This window comes from Argentina silus, assembly GCF_951799395.1.
Source record: "Argentina silus genome assembly, chromosome: 19".
NCBI classification, from domain to species: domain Eukaryota; kingdom Metazoa; phylum Chordata; class Actinopteri; order Argentiniformes; family Argentinidae; genus Argentina; species Argentina silus.
Window position 1 is genome coordinate 14,744,876 of NC_139673.1, and position 19,684 is coordinate 14,764,559.

The 19,684-nt window shown below is 49.7% G+C and overlaps 1 protein-coding gene across 1 annotated transcript in view; it reads left to right on the top strand.

The window, feature by feature from the left end:
* Positions 1–17,170, top strand: part of igdcc4 (immunoglobulin superfamily, DCC subclass, member 4) — a gene marked incomplete at both ends in the record, with an annotated part of 33,236 nt that extends 16,066 nt beyond the window's left edge. The window contains 18 exons of the mRNA XM_083691256.1: positions 920–1,061; positions 3,747–3,880; positions 6,243–6,377; positions 7,164–7,316; positions 7,598–8,008; positions 8,207–8,371; positions 8,783–8,920; positions 9,352–9,525; positions 10,440–10,682; positions 11,169–11,270; positions 11,445–11,628; positions 11,913–12,040; positions 12,987–13,157; positions 13,354–13,488; positions 14,577–14,679; positions 15,669–15,885; positions 16,212–16,325; positions 16,610–17,170. Of these exons, the coding sequence (XP_083547382.1) occupies positions 920–1,061; positions 3,747–3,880; positions 6,243–6,377; positions 7,164–7,316; positions 7,598–8,008; positions 8,207–8,371; positions 8,783–8,920; positions 9,352–9,525; positions 10,440–10,682; positions 11,169–11,270; positions 11,445–11,628; positions 11,913–12,040; positions 12,987–13,157; positions 13,354–13,488; positions 14,577–14,679; positions 15,669–15,885; positions 16,212–16,325; positions 16,610–17,170 (3,410 nt within the window). The remainder of the gene's footprint in view (positions 1–919; positions 1,062–3,746; positions 3,881–6,242; positions 6,378–7,163; positions 7,317–7,597; positions 8,009–8,206; positions 8,372–8,782; positions 8,921–9,351; positions 9,526–10,439; positions 10,683–11,168; positions 11,271–11,444; positions 11,629–11,912; positions 12,041–12,986; positions 13,158–13,353; positions 13,489–14,576; positions 14,680–15,668; positions 15,886–16,211; positions 16,326–16,609) is intronic.
* Positions 17,171–19,684: the final 2,514 nt, after the last annotated feature.

Below are 19,684 nucleotides of genomic sequence, written 5' to 3' on the forward strand. Positions count from 1 at the left end.
CCCTGTGAAGCATTTGAGTGAGCTTTGTGTGCTCATTGAGAAACTTTGCTCAGTTTGGGCTGTGTGTGTGTGTGTGTGTGTGTGTGTGTGTGTGTGTGTGTGTGTGTGTGTGTGTATACTGTGTGTATATACTGTGTGTATGTACTGTGTGTGTGTGTGTGTGTGTGTGTGTGTGTGTGTACCATGTACCGTGTATACAGTACTTCCAGTTTATTGCTGTGACAGTTGCTCAGCGTATTTGTGCTGTGCCACTGATAACATGCGGCCCACTGTGCCGTGCCACTATCAGTCCCACTCCTGGAAAATAGTTTTGAAAGATTTATGTATGAAGCTAGGTAGGATTAGCCCTAACATGTTTTATGAAGCGTGTCTAATACCTCACATCATTTTTGAATCAGTTCCGCATTCATTTCTCAATGGATGTAATGGGCTACTACTTTCTAAATAAAAAATTAGTCTTAATTCAGCGATTAAAACGTCATTGTTAAAGGTGTATGTAGACTACTGTATGTCATATATGTTTCATTGTTATACAGTTGATAACCTATACTATGTGATGTGGTAAGTTTAGGTTAAACTTCTTGGGTTAATACATTGCTCAGTTTGATGTGTGTGTGTGTGTGTGTGTACCGTGTGTGTGTGTGTGTGTGTACCGTGTGTGTGTGTACTGCGTGTGTGTGTGTGTGTGGGTGTGTACCGTGTGTGTGTTAGCGATGCTGACTTAGTGCTCTCAGCAGATGTGACAAAGTGGTCAGAACTGTTCTTCTCTTCTCACAAAACTCAAATCCCGAGTTCAAAGGTCAGGGGGGGCCCCTTCAGAAAGGGCTCACTTCTGCCTCCTGCTGTTCACTCTGGTTGCAGTACTGTACTGCTATCTGACTGTATGTCTTTCTTGTCTCCCTCCCTCCCTCCCTCCCAGGTCTGTCTCGGTTCCACCAGGACCCCGAGGCCCAGGCTGTGCCAGTCGGAGGCGCTGCCCGCTTCCAGTGCCAGGTGGACGGAGTACCCACGCCCAGGATCACCTGGGAGAAGGACCAGGTACCCATCCCCAGTCAGCCTAGGTGAGGCTTCCTCCTACGCATACACACAGGCACACACACACACACACACACACACACACACACACACACACACACACACACACACATACATACACACCGAAGCAGAGCAGGGGGATAGAGTGTATCCTAAGCAGAACAGGGGACAGAGTGTGTCCTCGTGTAAGTCCATGCTTATGTAACAGGTATGGATTTGCTACACTAAGCTACATTTGTAACGTTGGCTACAAGTAGCTACATTTGGAACGGAAAAGTGACCATCTCAACTTACTGGCACGGAGCGGCAGTCAGAGAATCACTTGATAGTCGTGGAGGCATTCCATGCATTACAATCCTCCGATTTCTACCTCCACCAGCCTCCTCCCGTTTGATAGGATAGTGGCATCAGAGGGGATACGTTTGTACTTCTGCACATGTTGATCATGGTCGTTCTGCTGAGGGCAGAGTTCAGAGATAAGGGATGGACGGGACACCGCTCTCTTCTCCGCTGGTGTATGAGCCAGAGGCCAAAGGTCACGGCCAAAAAAGCCCGCCGCCTCTCTCTCTCTCTCTCTCTCTCTCTCTCTCTCTCTCTCTCTCTCTCTCTCTCTCTCTCTCTCTCTCTCTCTCTTATTTGTTTTAAAAAGAACTTGTGTGTTCCACCCCCACTTTCCAATTTACTGAACATATCTCTGAGATGTTGAATTTGTATACAGAGCATCATTGCCAAAGCCATCTATTCTGTCTTTGCAATAATATGCTTTTCACTGATAAATGTTGAAGCTGTTTTGCCAGTTGGATGAAAAGAGGTCTTTACGTTGGCCTTGCATCTCACCTTTACAAAGCCACAGTGAAAGGAATGAGACAAGCATAGTGTTGTATGTGTCTGCTCAGGAAGTGAACTAGGTGTGCTGGTGAACAGGTCGTCTAGATGCAGGCAAGGTTAGGCTAGGTTGTTGCAACCACCTCATTATGGGTATAGGGTGGGAAAATTTGGAGGTACTGCAGAAGCCTCCGATTTCTACCTCCACCGACCTTTACTGATGTCAGTGCATGAAAGACTACCGCTACTTTAAACCGCAACATTTTAGATGTTTCAAACCGCAGATACCAGGATGAGTGATGATGTTTCATTAAACATGACAACAAAGCAAAAAAAAACAGTACATTGTGTCTCATGAGGTGTGGAGTTTTTCACCCCTTCTCTACGCGTCTATGCATCGGTCCATTACCACAAATGAAGGCGGTCAGGGTGGAGGTCGTGCAAAGAATGAGAGTCACTTGGCAAAAGTGCCGTAGCAGAGCTGAGCTTTGACAGCCCAGGAACAATATACAATCACACGGCATTGCCTTTTAAAAAGCTACCATTAAATTCTTGGCTCCGGCCTACAAAAACACATATAATTCTCACACAACCTTGCGCCCGAGTTCACACACTCCCACGCACGCTGTCTCCCTCCCTTTACAAAACACACTCCCACTCTCACCTCTCATATGCTCACTTGCTGGCACACTCAACTGCCGGTTGTTACATTAAAGGGACGTTGTGGAATGACTGGGTGTCCCTATGTCACTCTGGCACTGCTGAACCGAAATGAGTGCTCCTGTGCCCATGTGGGTGCCCACTCAAGCTGACACGACAGTATCATGGGAATCAAGGGATGGCTGGTGGGGGGGCGGGGGGGGGGGGGGGGGGGGGGGGGAATTTCAGAGGACTGGAATACAATGAGGAATGGTGACAGGTTTGTTTGCTATACGTTTTGATACCATTCCTTATTCCATTCAATATATTATGAATGAATCCGTCCTCCGATGTGTACCTCCACCAGTACTCGACTGAATGTGGTGAAGATGCAGACCCAGAGCGAGTCTGTTGCTCTGCTATCGGCTGGCCTGGCCTGGCCTGGCCTGCTACTGATCATCTGTCCGTGGGATTAATAGGCTGTGAGAGAGCCTGTAAAAGGCTGCGGCGGAGTGGCCGGCTGAACTCCCCCCGCGGTGCCGCAAACCCTCTGTGGTGGAACCTGACCGCCCTGACAGCGAGCCAGGGGGAGGGAAAGGGGAGATGGGGGGAGGAGGAGATGGAATGGGGTGGGATGGAGTGGGGGTAGGGGGGAGGGGGGGGGGGGGGTGGTTGTGGCTGGGTGAAAGGGAGATAAATATTGACAAGAGTAAGCACAACTGGCAGGCCCTCCTCTCTCTTGGAAACGCTGTTTTGCAACGGCAGTGACGCGCAGCAACCCATCTCCGACCGAGACTGAGACCTCTTCAGGTCCGTCTCTCTCTCTCTCTCTCTTCTTTCTTTCCATCAGTCAATTTCCTTTTTTTTCCTTTTACCTTTTCTTCTTCTTCTTCTTCTTCTTCTTTTGTCTGCTTGTGTGGTGGGTGCTGTGTTTTTTTGCAGTCTCTGAGCTCAATATCTGTCATGTCAGGACACACATTCATGGCCATCCAATGAGATATATGCTATAGCCCTCCCATGGGGGGGGGGTGATGTGAGGTCACACAGCAGGAGTCAGACAGACAGACATGATCTGTGAGATGTTAGTAATCTCTCACTGCTGAGATCTAAGGGCTCCGCGCATCCTGGTCTCGTTCAATCTCTCTATCGCTCTTTCTCATCCTCCCCCCCCCCCCCCCTCTCTCTCTCTCTCTCTCTCTCTCTCTCTCTTTTATTCTCATGTGCTCCCTCTCTCCGTCTCTCTCCAGGTTCATCTCGCTCCCCAACGGCGTGCTCCAGATCTTGGGGGTGACGAAGGATGACGTGGGGGCGTACCGCTGTGTGGCGTCCAACTCTGCCAGGAAACGCTTTAGCCAGGATGCCAGCCTCACAGTCAGTCCAGGTAACCCCTCTCTCTCTGACACACCCACATGTGCGCACGCACACACACACACGCACACACACAGACACGCACACGCACGCACTCATTCAATGGTTTTTCTTTATTTTTAGTATTTTCTACATTGTAGATTCATATTGAAGACATCAAAACTATGAAGGAACACATACGGAATTATGTAGTAAACAAAAAAGTGTTAAACAAACCAGAATATGTTTTAGATTTTAGATTCTTCAAAGTAGCCACCTTTTGCTTTGATGACAGCTTTGCACACTCTTGGCATTCTCCCAATTCTCTGAATAAAAATAAAGAAAAACCATTGAATGAGAAGGTGTGTCCAACTTTTGACTGGTACTGTACATGCATGCCTATATGATTCCCAGTCACTGTTGCCAGATTGGGAGTATTCCTGCCCCAGTGATGCGACTTTGTATGTCATTGGGCTGGCATTGATGGCCTTAGGTGGAAATATCCCTGTCTCTGAGATCAGATGGACTGTATGCTGTGTCAGTACTCATGGTCTTAATGAAAGAAAGCGAGAGACAGAGAGAGAGAAAGAGAGAGAGCACTCAGTTCATTCCAGAAGATCAGTCGTGATGATGTCATTCAAGGCCACCCGTGGGCAGTGGACATTAAAAGACCTCCTCTCGATACTCACTCTCAGTCCCCACATTCTTTATTCACCTGTTCTGTATAATAACTATAGAATAATAACAGGCTATTTCGAGATGAAATCGATCCCATTTCATTTGTTTTTGACGGAAGTAACGTGTTTAAAGTAGACATTACAGAATCTTGGGCCTTCCATAGTCTGTGTGTGTGTGTGTGTGTGTGTGTGTGTGTGTATGTGTGTGTGAGCATCAATAACACGTCTGGGGCTTAATACCTGTTGGCCTCGTTGAGCTTGTTGCCTGGACACAACGCTGGGGCTGAGTGAAAATGTCTGCACCCTGTGGAAAAGCCGAAGAAATAGAGATGAATCACCTCTGTACCCAGCCACCCGTCCACACATGCCCGCTGAGACGCACACACACACGCACGCATGCACGCTGTATGAGCAAGAAATGTATGAAGAAAATACAGCATTTCTGCTTTTTCACTCCTCCCGATATCTAGCAGGATGTCAGTGGTGAAGTGAATAGAGCGGTTCTTTGTGAACACATCTAATACCACATGAATAGTCTTTACGAGAACTATGAACAGAACGTCAGCTTTTTGACCGAAAGGTGGCGAGGACATTTCCTTCCAATTCAGCTGTTTGTGGCTACCTTTGTCCTCGTCCCGCACTCGACAGACACCACACTCTTTCTCTTTAACCTCTCTCTCTTCCTTTCCCTCTCTCTCTCTCTCTCTTTTTCAATCTTGTACACACACAGACACAGGTGTTCACACACATGCGCGCGCGTGCACATACACACACACACACACACACACACACACACACACACAGCAAACCCCTGTGAGAGGGCACATCCTGCAAATCCGAGAGAAGGAAGACTGACCCACTTAAAAACCTCAGAGTCCTCATGCATAACCAAGTACCACCGTATGTAATCTCAATGATTAATTTATAATGTGCTTACTGTATCCCAGGAAGCATGCTAGAGATCATTATCATAATGCACAGCTCAGAGAGAGAGAGAGAGAGAGAGAGAGAGGGAGAGAGAGAGAGAGAGAGGGAGAGAGACTGGCTGAGCAGGGTCAGTGATGGTCTCCTCCAACACCATGATTATTCGCTGGCTTAGAGACACTAAAAATAGGGACTCATCTCGCTCTCAAAGTAAGTCTGTCCTGTCTGCGCTGCCACTTGATCAACTCTCGTACTCAAAAGCACTCCCCGCCCCCGCCCCCCCCCCCCCCCTTCACTCTCCGCCCTCTCTGTTTCTGTCAGTCGTGCTCCACAGTAAGTGATTCCAAAGTGGTTTAGTGTATATAGAGTTCTCTGCTGAAGCCCATGGGGTGTCGCTGTCAGGGCAGGGCTCGAGGAAACGAGAGTGGTGTCAGGTGAGCCCTCTGACCTGGGGTCACACACACACACACACACACACACACGTACGCACGTACGCACGCACGCATGCACACACCTACACGCCCCTCACGCACAGACCCACACATGCACACAGACAGACACACACACTCGCACACGCACGCACGCACGCACGCACGCACACACACACACACACACACACACACACACACACTCCTTAAGGACTCCTTAATGCTCCCAGTAGTTCGCCCTCACACTCTGCTCTGTTAGAAGGCAGCTGTTGATCCTCTGTGTATGTATGTGTGTGTGTGTGTGTGTGTGTGTGTGCGTGTGCGTGTGTGTGTGCGTGCATGTGCGTGTGCATATGTGTGTGCCCAGGTCCTGCCCACGCCCTCAGTGAGGTGGTGATTGTGGCGCCGCCCCAGAACGCCACGGTGGTGCAGGGCCGTCCGGCCGTCATGGAGTGCATGGCCCGGGGCCAGCCCAAACCACTGGTCTCCTGGAGCAGACAAGGTACAGTCACACTCTCCCATCCATCTTCTCAGTCACACTCCCTGACACACACTCACTCACTCCAGTCACCAATGAGATTCAATGCAGACGATATTGTCCCAGAGTGTCCTGGAACATCTCCGTGTTTCCTCTTCTTAATGACGGTGCGACCAAGAGAGAAAATGTGTTTGTTGTTTCGTAAGACATCACACTGGTAGCAGCACTGGAACATACGGAATCATTGTCAGTTTGGCAGACAAGCTGTGAATGGGATGCCGTGTGATCAGATGGGATACGCAGAGCGATTGTTCACGATTTGATTGTGTTTGCTTGTAATTGTCTCTTTTTATCGACCGTTATTGGGCGTCCTGAAAGCCTTTTTATACGTACTTGTAAACATACGTAGCGATCGAGAGAATGACATTTGGTGTCAAACTGTCGGAATGACTTCTGCTGACAGACATTTGGCAGCTCTTCCTCTGTAGCCTCCAGCTCTTCAGATGAGGATGTACCTACCAAGCCAAAACAAGCCTATATCCACCCTGTGACAGAGGTCTCACAGTGCCACCCGCTGGCAGAACCGGCTCACTGCAGGCCGATGTCAATCTCACTGCACAACAATGCCCTTGTGTCTTCCGTGCCATTGCCTGATCCCCCGGCATGTTTACCTTTCTTTCATCATCTGCTACTGTTTGATCTTTTCCTTTTTCCAATAATTGTCTTCTCTGGTCTGTTCCGGACACACACACACACACACACACACACACACACACACACACACACACATACACACACACACACACACAGACGGACGGCCCATTGCCACTGATGTGGTTGTCCTGGAAACCAACCTGGTGATCCCGAACGCGCGGCGTCACCACGCGGGCGTCTACGTCTGTCGAGCCAACAAGCCCAACACCCGGGACTTTGTCATCGCCGCTGCCGAGCTGCACGTGCCAGGTGAGGAGAATGTTTGAAGAGCGGGTCATTTAAACAGAGATTAAACTCTTTGGGGCCTTCACACACACGACAGGACCGACCCAAAACGTACAGTGCTGGCTCGGGTATGTTCCTTTCAAGCACTTTTAGAGCAACTATGAGGCATGTGTAATCACGCCCAGCCCAGAACAGATCAGCTTGGTTTGGCCCTGCAGTGTGAACTAGGGTTCCGTTCCTCTGTCATGGTCCAAACCCTCCCTAAAAGACCTCTCTCTCCCTCCCTCCCTCCCTCCCTCCCCCAGCCCCTCCAGTGATCCTCCAGCCCCCAGAGACCGTGTCTCTCTCCAGGGGGAACACAGCCAGGTTTGTGTGCAACAGCTCCGGGGAGCCCCCTCCTGCCCTCCACTGGCTGAAGAACGGCCAGGCCGTCAGGTCCAACGGGCGGGTGAAGACCCAGAGCCCTGGGGTGCTGCTCATCAACCAGCTGGGCATGGACGACGCCGGGTACTACCAGTGCATCGCCGACAACAGCCTGGGCACAGCCTGCGCCACCGCCAAGCTGTCGGTCATCGTGAGGGAGGGGCTTCCCAGCGCCCCTCTCCACCTCTCGGCCACGCCCCACTCCAGCACCACCGCCCTCCTCACCTGGGGACGGCCCGAGCACAACAGCGACCAGATCATCGGCTTCTCCGTGCACTACCAGCGCGCAGCAGGTGTGTGTGTGTCTGTGTCTGTGTCTGTGTGACAGTGTGTGTCTGTGTCTGCGTGTTTGTGTGACAGTGTGTGTGTGTGTGTGTGTGTGTGTGTGTGACAGTGTGTGTGTGTCTGTATATGCCTGTCGGTGTGTGTTAACGCAGAGGATACGCCATACAAATGAATTCAAATGACTTTATTGACTCTTTTTCCGACAGGGTCCGACAACATGGAGTACCAGTTTGCGGTGAACAATGACACCACAGAGTTCCACGTGAAGGAGCTGCTGCCTCACACCGTCTACACCTTCTACGTGGTGGCCTACTCCCCCATGGGCGCCAGCCCCCCCTCCCTGGCCGTCACCGTGGAGATGCTGGAGGACGGTGGGTAACACGATTGGCAAGCCGGCAGACACGTTCGTTCTCTATCGTCACGTGACGAGTCGGTCGTCAAAATGATTCAACCGAGTTGCTATGGAAAAGAAACTATGATGTATGAACGATGATAGTGGCCTTTTTTCTGTTGTATGGTGAGCGGTAGATCACAAAGTAGTGCTGCGTCTCATTGCTCCACACAGCTCCTCAAGTACAGACTTGTGCACTTTCCCACATGGATTTAAATGGGAAGGAATTGGCCTATGGTTCCCATGCTTGGACCAAACCTAAGCTTTTAAAGTCATGTGGAAAAGTGCACAAGTGCATACTTCAGGTGAAGGGTGGAGAATGGGACTCAGCATGAGTCCATTGTCTGAATGAATGAATGCCCCCCCCCCCCCCCCCCTTCCTCCTCCCCAGTCCCCAGCGCCCCCCCTCAACTCTCCCTGCTCAGCACCTCTTCCACAGACATCCGGGTCATGTGGCTGCCCCTCTCCACCCTGCACAGCCGTGGAGCTGTCACCCGCTACCGCATAGACTACTGCACACTGGAACAGGGTGAGCTCCATCTGCTGGCTAGGAGGGCACACTGCCCAGTGTTAGTACATGTTGGTGTATGTGCTCAATACATATACCCTGCATCAAGAAGGGCCTGTGTCTGTATATGCATGAGTGTGTGTGTGTGTATGTGTGTGTGTGTGTGAGAGTGTGAGTGTGAATGTGAATGTGAATGTGTGCGTGTGCGTGTGCGTGTATGTCCTTGTGTGTGTGTGCGCACCTGTGTGTGCATGTATCTGTTATCTCAGTGCAGCTCATTTCAATATTTGACATTTAACGCAATAGGCTACTAAGCTGTCAGTCACACACATCGGTGCTTCTGAACAAGAGTTGGAAGCATTAGTGTCAGAGTGACAGTACAGATATGTTTAAATGTTAAGTGTGTGTGTGTGTGTGTGTGTGTGTGTGTGTGTGTGATGTGTTTCTTGCAGTGGACCGTGTGTTCTCTGTGGAGGTGGGGGGGAATGAGACCCAGTTCACCCTGAGGGAGCTGCAGCCCAACAAGGCCTATCGACTGAGGATGGTGGCGGGCACTGGGGCTGGCTTTGGGGTGCCATCTGAGTGGGCACAGCACCACACCCCAGCCCACTTCAACCATAGCATGGGTAAGACGCACGCACACACGCACGCACACACGCACACACACACACACACACACTTAGATGTTTGCCCATCTTCATGCGAGGCCATGAGGCACAACCACCACTACACATTGTATGAGATATAAGCTGTTATTCTAAACTATGATATTAAATATATATATATATATAAATAACCTAACTGCACTAAACCACTCCAACATACTGTGCTGTGTGTTAGATAGAAGGTTTCATTCTCAACCATCAGCTCAGCCACACCATCAAACCAGCAGAACCAGTTCTGTCAAGACTGGAAGTTCAGCTGCTGCACATTGAAGCATATGTCGTTCAATGCTGAAACACTCCATGCGCCATCGACTCCTGTGCATTGACACATTGCCATTCTATGACTGAACACTCAAAATTCACGCACGCACGCACACACACACACACACACACACACACACACACACACACACAAGGGGAGAAGAAAGTGCTACATTATCTCAGTGAATAGGTCACCATTGCCAGATATTATGAAAAGATAGTTCTGGACGTACACACACAGCCAGCATAGACAGTCTATAGAGACTCTTAAGTGCAGCTGCTGCACATTGTAGCTTATGTGGGCTCAAGGCTGTGTCGTGCCCTGCTGTGAATACACGGGCCATGCTGTGAATACATCTCCCCACAAGGGGATTGAATAGGTCACCATTGTCAGTGAACATGAGCCGATATTTCTTGATCCACATCTAAATACTGACTTTATATGTCATGTCTGTGATGTTCAGCATCGAACTGATAAAGCGGGTAAATTGTCAAGTGCAGAGATTTTTTCTCTGATGATGGTTATGATCTCAGTGTTTTCATGGAGGAGGGTTTGTCGAGTTTATGCTTGTTTTCTTTACGTCCTCCCCTCCTCTTCTTTCTTCCCCTCACAGTGATCTTCGCCCCCACCGAGTTGAAGGTCCGGGCCAAGGTGGCCTCCCTCCACGTCACGTGGCAGCCGCCCCCGCCCAATCACATGCAGATCTCGGGCTACAAGCTCTTCTGCCGGGAGGTGGACGTGGAGGAACTGGCCAACGAGGAGAGTTTTGACAGTGACAAGGAGAGAGAGAGGAGGATGGAGGCTCACACCATCAACCTCCGTAAGAGGGTGACGCGTCATGAAGTCACCGGGCTGGGTAAGCCATCTCAGATGACACACAGACCCTCTGTCTCCCAATGATCCACCCTTTCCCCTGGTGTGGTCACTTGTTCACAACCCACATGAGGATTCAAAAGCAGAGGATTGGTGTAGAAGAGACCGTGGTTACGCTAATCCTTTGCTTTTGAATCCCCCCCGGGGGAGTGACACTTCAGGGAAAAGGATGTCGAATTGGAACATGGGGTCTGTATAATTTGGTGTATTTGTTCTTTTTTCTAATGCACTGGTTTCTAATTGCTACAGGTCAGGTGACATTGGTATGTATATCATATGGATACATTGCGCTATTGACAAGTACAAGGCAATAACATTCATTGGTTGATAATGTGACATAATCATGCAAGTCATTGGTGTTAAGAGATGGGGGTCGTCAGACCTGAGTGTGTATGTTTTGGTGTGTTGACGTGTTGAGTGACATCTCTCCGTGTGTGTGTGTGTGTGTGTGTGTGTGTGTCTCCTTCAGTCCCTGACCGTCTGTATGAGGTCAAAGTGTGGGCTTTTAACAAGCAGACTGATGGCTACGCGGCAGGATGGAAGGGCAGGACCGAGAAGCCTACCGACAAAGGTGACGTGTGTGTGTGTGTGTGTGTGTGCCTGTGAGTGTGTGTGCGTGTGCACGCATATGTGTATGTAAATATATATGGGTGCACATGCTGGTGTGTGTGTGTGTGTGTGTGTACAAGTGTGTGGTGGTCCATCCTATAAATGTGTGTGTGTGTGTGTGTGTGTGTGTTTGCAGTGCACCCCAAGGGGAATCCCCCTCCCCTGCCCCCCAGTAGTGTCAAAGCCAGGGCCAACAGCTCCACCTCCATCTGGCTGCGCTGGGAGAAGCCTCGCTTCAGTAACGTACGCATCATCAACTACACGGTGCGCTGTAGCCCCTCCGGCATCAGGAACGCCTCGCTGGTCTCCTACTACACCAGGTCAGGCCCCGTTCCAAATCCACCCCTAGACACTAACCCCCCCCTAGGGCCTAGGCACTAGCCCCAAGGCCCATTCCGAACAAATCCAGCCCCTAGACACTAACCCCCCCCTAGGGCCTGGGCACTTGCCCCAATGCCCATTCCAACAAATCCACCCCCTAGACATGAACCCCCCCTAGGGCCTGGGCACTAGCCCCAATGCCCATTCCAAATCCAATGGAAGCATTGTCAAATAGTCAATATGGTGATGCTTTATTAATTTATACTTTTTCTGTGTTTTGAAGCTCTGCTCAGGAGATCCTCTTGGGGGCGCTAAAGCCCTACACACGCTATGAGCTGGCGGTGCAGTCCAATGGAGTCGACGTGGTGGGCCCCTTCAGCGGTACCGTGGAAGAGTCCACTCTCACTGACAGTGAGTCTCAACTCTCTTAGTGGGAGAGTCCAATTCTGCTCATATTAGAACTGCGTTGCAGTGCCGTAACCTAAGGGGACAAACTTGTGTGTGTGAGGGTGCTTGTTACATCTGCTCTGTCACACACCTTCGGGGTGTGTGTGTGTGTGTGTGTGTGTGTGTGTGTGTGTGTGTGTGTGTGTGTGTGTGTGTGTGTGTGTGTGTGTGTGTGTGTGCATGTGTGTGTGTGTGTGTGCATGTGTGTGTGTGTGTGTGCATGTGTGTGTGTGTGTGTGTATGCGTGTGTGTGTGTGTGTGTATGCGCGTGCATGCGTGTGTGTGGTTGAACGACCGTGACTGAGGCAGGTGATCTGAGAGGGGGGATTAACGGTGGGAGGCATAGCGAGATAATTGGCTGTAATTACATGCCCAGATGGACGTGGCCCTCTGGTTGGCCGAGAGCTCTCTCAGCCTGTCAATCAGGTCAGCCAAGTGGTGGCAGAGAGGGAGGAAGGGAGAGTGGGAGGGAGGGAGGGAGGGAGGGAGGGATGTGGCAGGATGGGTGGCCATTCAGGGGATTCATTACCAGGGAAACAGCCAATACCCCAAAGCTTGACACACCCTGCCCCCATCCTGCCCTGCCACAGTGTCACCTGAGCCCCACCAGCCCCTGCCCTGAGACCCAGGTGGTAAAGGCATCATAATGCCATGATGTCCCCGAGGGGTGGCCCTGTGGCCGGGCACACCTGCCACACACAAAGCCTGTGTCCCCTGCCTGCTGTGCCCCATCGTTTCTGGACTATAATTGCTGAACCGCCTTTCCCTCTCCCTGTGTGTGTGTGTGTGTGTGTGTGTGTGTGTCTGTGTGTCTCTGTGTGTGTCTGTGTGTCTATGTGTGTGTGTGTGTGTGTGTGTGTGTCTGTGTGTCTGTGTGTCTGTGTGTCTGTGTGTCTATGTGTGTGTGCAGGACCCACAACGCCCCCGGCAGAGCTCCAGCTGAGTGCCCTGGACTCGTCCTCTGTGCTGGTGACCTGGCGCCCCCCGGTGGAGCCCAACGGCATCATCCTCAGCTACAGGATCCTGTACAGCGGCAACCTCAGCCAGCCAGACCATCTGTGGAACAACCTCTCCCAGGATGGTGGGTGTCCTGTCTGCCTGCCTGCCTGTCTGTCTGTCTGTCTGTCTGTCTGCCTGCCTGTCTCTCTCTGGATATGCAACTTAATGACTCTTTCTCTTTCTCCCTCCCTCTCTGTTTCTCTGTTTCTCTCTCTCTCTCTCCCACCTCCCCTCTCTCCCCCCTCCTCTCTCTCTCTCTCTCTCTCTCTCTCTCTCAGGGACCATCACTAGTGTGGAGGTGCAGGGTCTGACCAGTGGGATGCGCTACTTCTTCAAGATGGGAGCGTCCACCGAGGTGGGGGTGGGGCCTTATTCCCCAGTGAAGGAGGTGCACACTCCTCCCCAAAAATATGGTGAGTGTGAGTTCTGCTCGCTCTCTGTACCACATAACTAATCATAATCATCAATCCACTTCTATTGAACTTCTGTCAGAGCAGCATAGCTAACTAACCTAAGACCTCAACCTCTGGCGAACAAGTGCAGGGAGACACTGTAGGGCAAAAGCCCCATTCAGTTCAGAATGTAGTGGAGGTGGTTTGAAACCACTCTCCCCGGAATCAGTAGCCCTGTCTGAGACCTGAAGACATGCATTAGTTCCAGGGGAGGCTGGTGGAGGCAGACATCGGAGGATGGGTTCATTGTAATGGGTCCTCCATGGTTCAGTCGGTAGAGCATGGCGCTAACAACGCTTAGGTTGTGGGTTTGATTCCCACTGGGACCATATATACTGAAATGTATGCACTCACTGCAATGTAAGTCGTTTGGATAAAAGTGTCAGCTAAATGGCATATATTATTATATTATATTGCATGGAATGCATGGAATTTTTATACCATTCCTGATTCCATTCCATGTATTACAATGTCCTCCGATGTCTGCCTCCGCCAGCCTCCCCTGGTTAGTTCCAGAGGGAATGCCTAGGCTTTTGCAGGTTTAGGCGCCCACTCTCACCCAGCTGCTCAGGAAGGTCGCCCACACACCTGAGCATTAGAAAGACAGTAGGAGGTATTGTATTTTGGTCTTACAGGGCTCCAGTAATTTGTTTCGATGCAGTCTCTGAGTCTAAATGAGGGTGAGGTTCTGGTGGGCGGGTGAGAGGAGAGGGAAAGCACCATCTGTCTTCTCTCCTCTCCTGCTTGCCAGAGATACGCCCATTACTGAAGCTCAATGAATAATATCCCACCTGGATGTGTGAATTGGTTCCTGCAGCACTTGGCCCGCGGAGTGAATAGAGATTTGGGCTAAAGTACACTTTTTTTCTGTTTATTTTTTTATGATAAGTGTGTTTCGACTTTAAGTGCACTTTAAATGAAGTCTGATTGGGGTTTGAAAGTTTGAATGAATGGGGTCAGCACTTGTGTGGTGTAGTGAGTTAGTAGACACTGTATCCTCCACCAAACGCGATGTTTCTCACCCTCCCTGTATGTCTTGTTCTGTGCAGAGCTGGACATCCATGCAGTAACAGGCATCATAGTGGGTGTGTGTCTGGGATTGCTGTGTATCCTTCTCTGCATGTGTGTCAGCTTCCGCAATGGCAAGGCCAGGTAAGACCAACTCTCCCCCTGTTAATCTTTGTGCGTGTGTGTGTGTGTGTGTGTGTGTGTGTGTGTGTGTGTGGGTGGGTGTGTCTGTAGGTGTGGGTTTGTCTGTGTGTGTGTGTGTGGGTGTGTCTGTGGGTGTGGGTTTGTCTGTGGGTGTGTCTGTGGGTGTGGGTGTGCGTGTGCGTGTGCGTGTGCGTGTGCACGAGTTTGAGCAGAGAGACAGGCATATGTTGGAGACTATGTTTGGAATGACAAAGTGCCATGGTTGGCTGCGCTGGGTCTATAATAAAGCAGTCCATGAGCAGAAATGAAAAACAAACAAAAGGCATGTTTGCAGAGATTGTGTTTGGCTGTGGGAACAGTAAACTGATTTAAACAGCCGTTGCGTTTTGAGATTTGTTTTCTATTTGCGGTTAGGATGACTGTTGTTTATGAGCCGATGGAGGCTCATATCTGCATGCTGCACATTTGACATTTCATATGAAATAACTTTGACTAACTTTGCTTTGATTCAGATGAATAGTTTGATTACTATGTTGGTAATTAGCTTACTCTGGTTGTTGGCTGGTGTGTTTCTGCCTGTGAATATTAAATCATCACACTTTGATTTTCATGAAAGCTTAGGACAATAAATTGCTCTTATTCATTTTGAACATCAGATACCAAACCCAGCAAGGGTTTCCCGAAAGCTTTGTAGCTCTAATACTACTTAATACCTCCTGACAACCCACCACAAAGCCATGACACATCACAACTGTAAAATCAAAACTGCAGGTCAATTTTCTTGGCGTGAACTAACAACATCTGTGAAATTAAGAAATGTACTGGAGAGTCGGCCTGGACTGTCAGACGAGATAAAGTACTCTACTCTACTCTAACTACAAACCTTTCAGGAACCTGACTTTAGTTTATGATCATGGTTGATGTGTTCATGTGTCACACCGTCCCTAACCCTTGTGTCCCTCCCTCACTGCTCTCTCCCACGTGATCAGAGAGGTGTCCGGGGGGCTGGACTCCACTGCGCTCTCCCCCCAGTACCGTCGGGGGGGGCGGCCTGTGCCCACCGCTGTGCCCGAGTGCAGTGACTGCCACGAGCTGGAGACCCTGATGCCCCCGGGCAGCCAGGACCCTGCCCCGCCCCTCACAGAGGCCACCGAGGAGCAGAGCCTCATGGGTAATGCTGGAGTCGGGGATGATGCAGAGTCCAAGGTGAGGAAGTGTAGTGGAGGTGGTTTGGAGTCACATGCTCTTGATGGGTAACCCATGCCTGAGTCATGTAAACTCAAGTGTCGCCCTAGGACCTTGAGGATAACCTACTGGTCTAATGGAAGACGATTTGGTCTTCTACACAGGAGACACAGGTCTGTCACAGCAAGCATGAGACTAGATGGCACTGTTGGGGCACGTTGTGGAACAAGCTGTGGTGTGCTTTGTATTGAACTGCTGAAGGATACTTCTCTGAGTTTGGTAAACTAGGTTGTTTGTGTGGTTTAAGATGAGTCTCAGTGTGTGTTTTTGTCTTGTTCTTTGCCCAGGCTGCTTGGAATGGGTCAGTTAGTCGTAACTGGGCTAACAGGATCACCAGGTACAGAGACACCATCACAGAGGACTCACCTACTCTCATCAATGGAACTCTGGATGTGGCCAAGGTGTGTGTGTGTGTGTGTGTGTGTGTGTGTGTGTGTGTGTGTGTGTGTGTGTGTGTGTGTGTGTGTGTGTGTGTGTGTGTGTGTGTGTGTGTGTGTGTGTGTGTGTGTGTGTGTGTGTGTGTGTGTGTGTGTGTTTTACTCAATGACTTACATGAGATACAATAAGCAGTTCAGAAAGCTGAATATCTAGGAATGCATACTGTACCAGCATCTTCTCCTCTCATAGTCTAGGGATTGTTTGACCTTGCAGTACCGTGGCTTGATATGACCTTGTTGTGTTTCAGGGTGACCCCGAGGACAGACTGGGCTCCCTGCTGTGCAGTAACCAGGTGGAGGCCGAGGTCATAGTTCACTCGGAGCTGTCGGACCCAGAGAGGGACACGGAGGCAGACAGCGATGAGGAGGGGGATTCTCAGGGCACCAGGGGGCCCTCATCATTGGAGGGGGTGTCCCCCCTGCTCCAACAGCCTACTACCCAACCACCTCTACATCCAGGAGAGGAGTCCCCAGAGACACAAGCGCTGCCCAGGCCCCCCCCACCCAGCCCCGCTCCCACTCTGGAGCCTCTGTCTAATCAGAACGGGCAGCTGGAGGGCATGGGCTTGGCAGCCCAGTTGATTGCGGACACGACGGGGCGCCATCACCAGGGGGCGACAGTGGTGGGGCTCACCAATGGCTTCCACTCCCCCAAGCTCCCGGTGCGGCCGGGCGTGGAGACCCTGGAGAACGGGGACTCCAGACACTGCCCCCCCCCAGGGAAAGCCCTCCACTCGGGGCTAGCCCCGTCCCCCGCTCCCTTCGTCAGCTCCGGCCTTGTCCTCTCTACCTCAGCTGCGCACAGCTAACTGTGCCCATAGCCACTGCAGGAGGAGAACCCCCCCCCCCCCCCACACACACACACACACACACACACGTCTTTTTTTCCCCTCACATGGCGAATCCAATCCAAGCATTCTTTTTACCCACCTCAGAATCTGATTTTCCTCGTCCTTGGCTCAGTTTTATAGGTTCTTTTGAATCCATTGTTTTATATGTGTATATATACAGTCTATATTTTTTAGCGCTAGTGTGTATGTGTATATGCATTTTTGTGCATTGCAGCAGTACAGTATGTAACCTGTGGGACTTGGCTGCGTTCAGACAGGGACAGACTCACATGAAGGAAACAGATTGAAGGATTGGCTATTCCCACTGTCTTGGGCATTGTTCACTTGTACTCTCAGTATGAGCATGCTTGTGTGGATCTTACATGGATAGAGGAGCAGCACTTGATTCAGTACCATGGAAGATGAAGATGGAGGAGAATCCTGACCACACAGCCCTGACCCTCTCCCTCTCCCTCTCCCTCTCCCTCTGGCTCCTCTCAAATGACTGAGGTTTTTGTCTCTTGGCTTTATGGTATGGATGCTGTCCCAGCACCATGAACAAAGCCTTATATTTACACACTCTGAGAGTGCGGACCGCCTGTCTCTCTCTCTCCAGCCTCCTGCTGTCTCAGGGTCCTCACATACATATATAAACACACACACACACACACACACACACACACACACACACACACACACATGCAAGCACACAAACCCACACATGAACAGAAAAGTAAAGTGTTTTTTTTTAGTTTTTTTTTTATTGCATTCACATTTGATAAACATACATCTCTCTCTCTCTCTACACACACACACACACACACACACACACACACACACACACACACACACACACACACACACACATTCCCTGACTGGAGCTTGGGGGTCTCAGGTGCCTAACATTTTAGGCGCATTTATATAACCTCTGTATATTTATATAGATGATTATATTCAATACAAATAGGAAAAATATGTCAAAATAAAGAAAAAGGAAAAAGGTCAAGGCAATTGTAAAAAAAAAAAAAATAATAAAAAAAAAGACAAAAAGGAAACAATATGAAGGAAACACACATACAGTATGTGTACTATTGATATAGGTTGCATTCTTTTGGGGGTAGGACTAGGTGATGACAACAAGACACATCTTACCGGATGCTTCTCCTGGTTTTGCTCCCAGTCAACAGCACTACCTCATTTCTTTACAGGATGGTTTGTCGGTGTGATTTTGTGTCGTGCGGATAACACCTTTTAAAATCTGTTTTTTAAAACTGGTCTGATTCATAGCCTTCGATACTCGCAGAAATAACGGCCTGTTCTCTGTCTGTTCATTCATGTATAATAACTACATCAAAATGACACCTCTGGTACTTCATTATCTTGGTTCACTGTTTCCGCCTACATGTCATCGAGTTGATCCTCTCGCTCTTGCTTTCCAGTTCTCTCCCCCAAAAATAAAAACCTAGCCTTTGTGACACCAACTTTGGAAGAGACAAAAAAATTGTTAATTCAACATATACCTCATCACTTGTGTCCTAGGGTCAATATTGCAGGGGTTTCGATTGGCAGGCTGATTCTGTGACCTTTGAACTGGCTTGGGAAACTCGTAAGACTTACTGTAGATGAACAACATCCCCCACCCCCTGCATTAACCCTGTTTTCTACTGGGGGACAGAATGGCAGCCTTCACCACTGTGCATGATGTCATATGATCACTCATCCTCTCTCAGGTGGTTCTGAACTCCTGTTGGGGAGGGTGGGGGGGGGCGCGGGGTACCTTCCATGTGTCAGGAACATTTCCACACCTGTCTACTGTATGAATGTATTTCTTACTCTCACCAGGGTAAGGTATGTTCTGATGGAAATGTAAATAGCCCCTCTTCTATTCTGACATGTCTTGTTGTTGTATCGCTGCTGTGGAAAGCCTTCTCCCGAGACCCTCCTCTTCTTAATTACACTTTAAATCATTTTTAAACAAGACATCGTTTGGAATGTATTTAAATTATTTTTCTCAAGCAAAAGGTAGAAGACAGAAGTTTTGAATTCTCACGAAACATCTCATTGACGTAGCAGCTACAGCTGTCGCCATAGGAACTAGACTGAATTTGTTCACTATTGATGAGGTATTCAGGAGGTGTTTGTTTGAAGTAGAGTAATCCTATGTCAGTGGGAGCTGGTGTGAGTAGAAATCTGAGGCGGGCTCATTGTAATGCATACAATGGAATGACACACGTCAAACATGTGTTTCCTCATCCATTACATGCATTACAATGAGCTCATCCTCCGATTTCTGCCTCCACTGACATAGACTTACTAGTATATATGGGGCTTCTATTAACAAAGAACCCAACATCAAGTGTCAGGAGAATGCCTTCATAAGTCCAGAAAGAGGCATATAGTTTAGTAGCAAAAACATTCCAGTTTAACAATTAAAACAGACCTCCACTCAGGGTCAGTCATGCAAATTGTCAATATTGTCTTTTTCTTCTCATC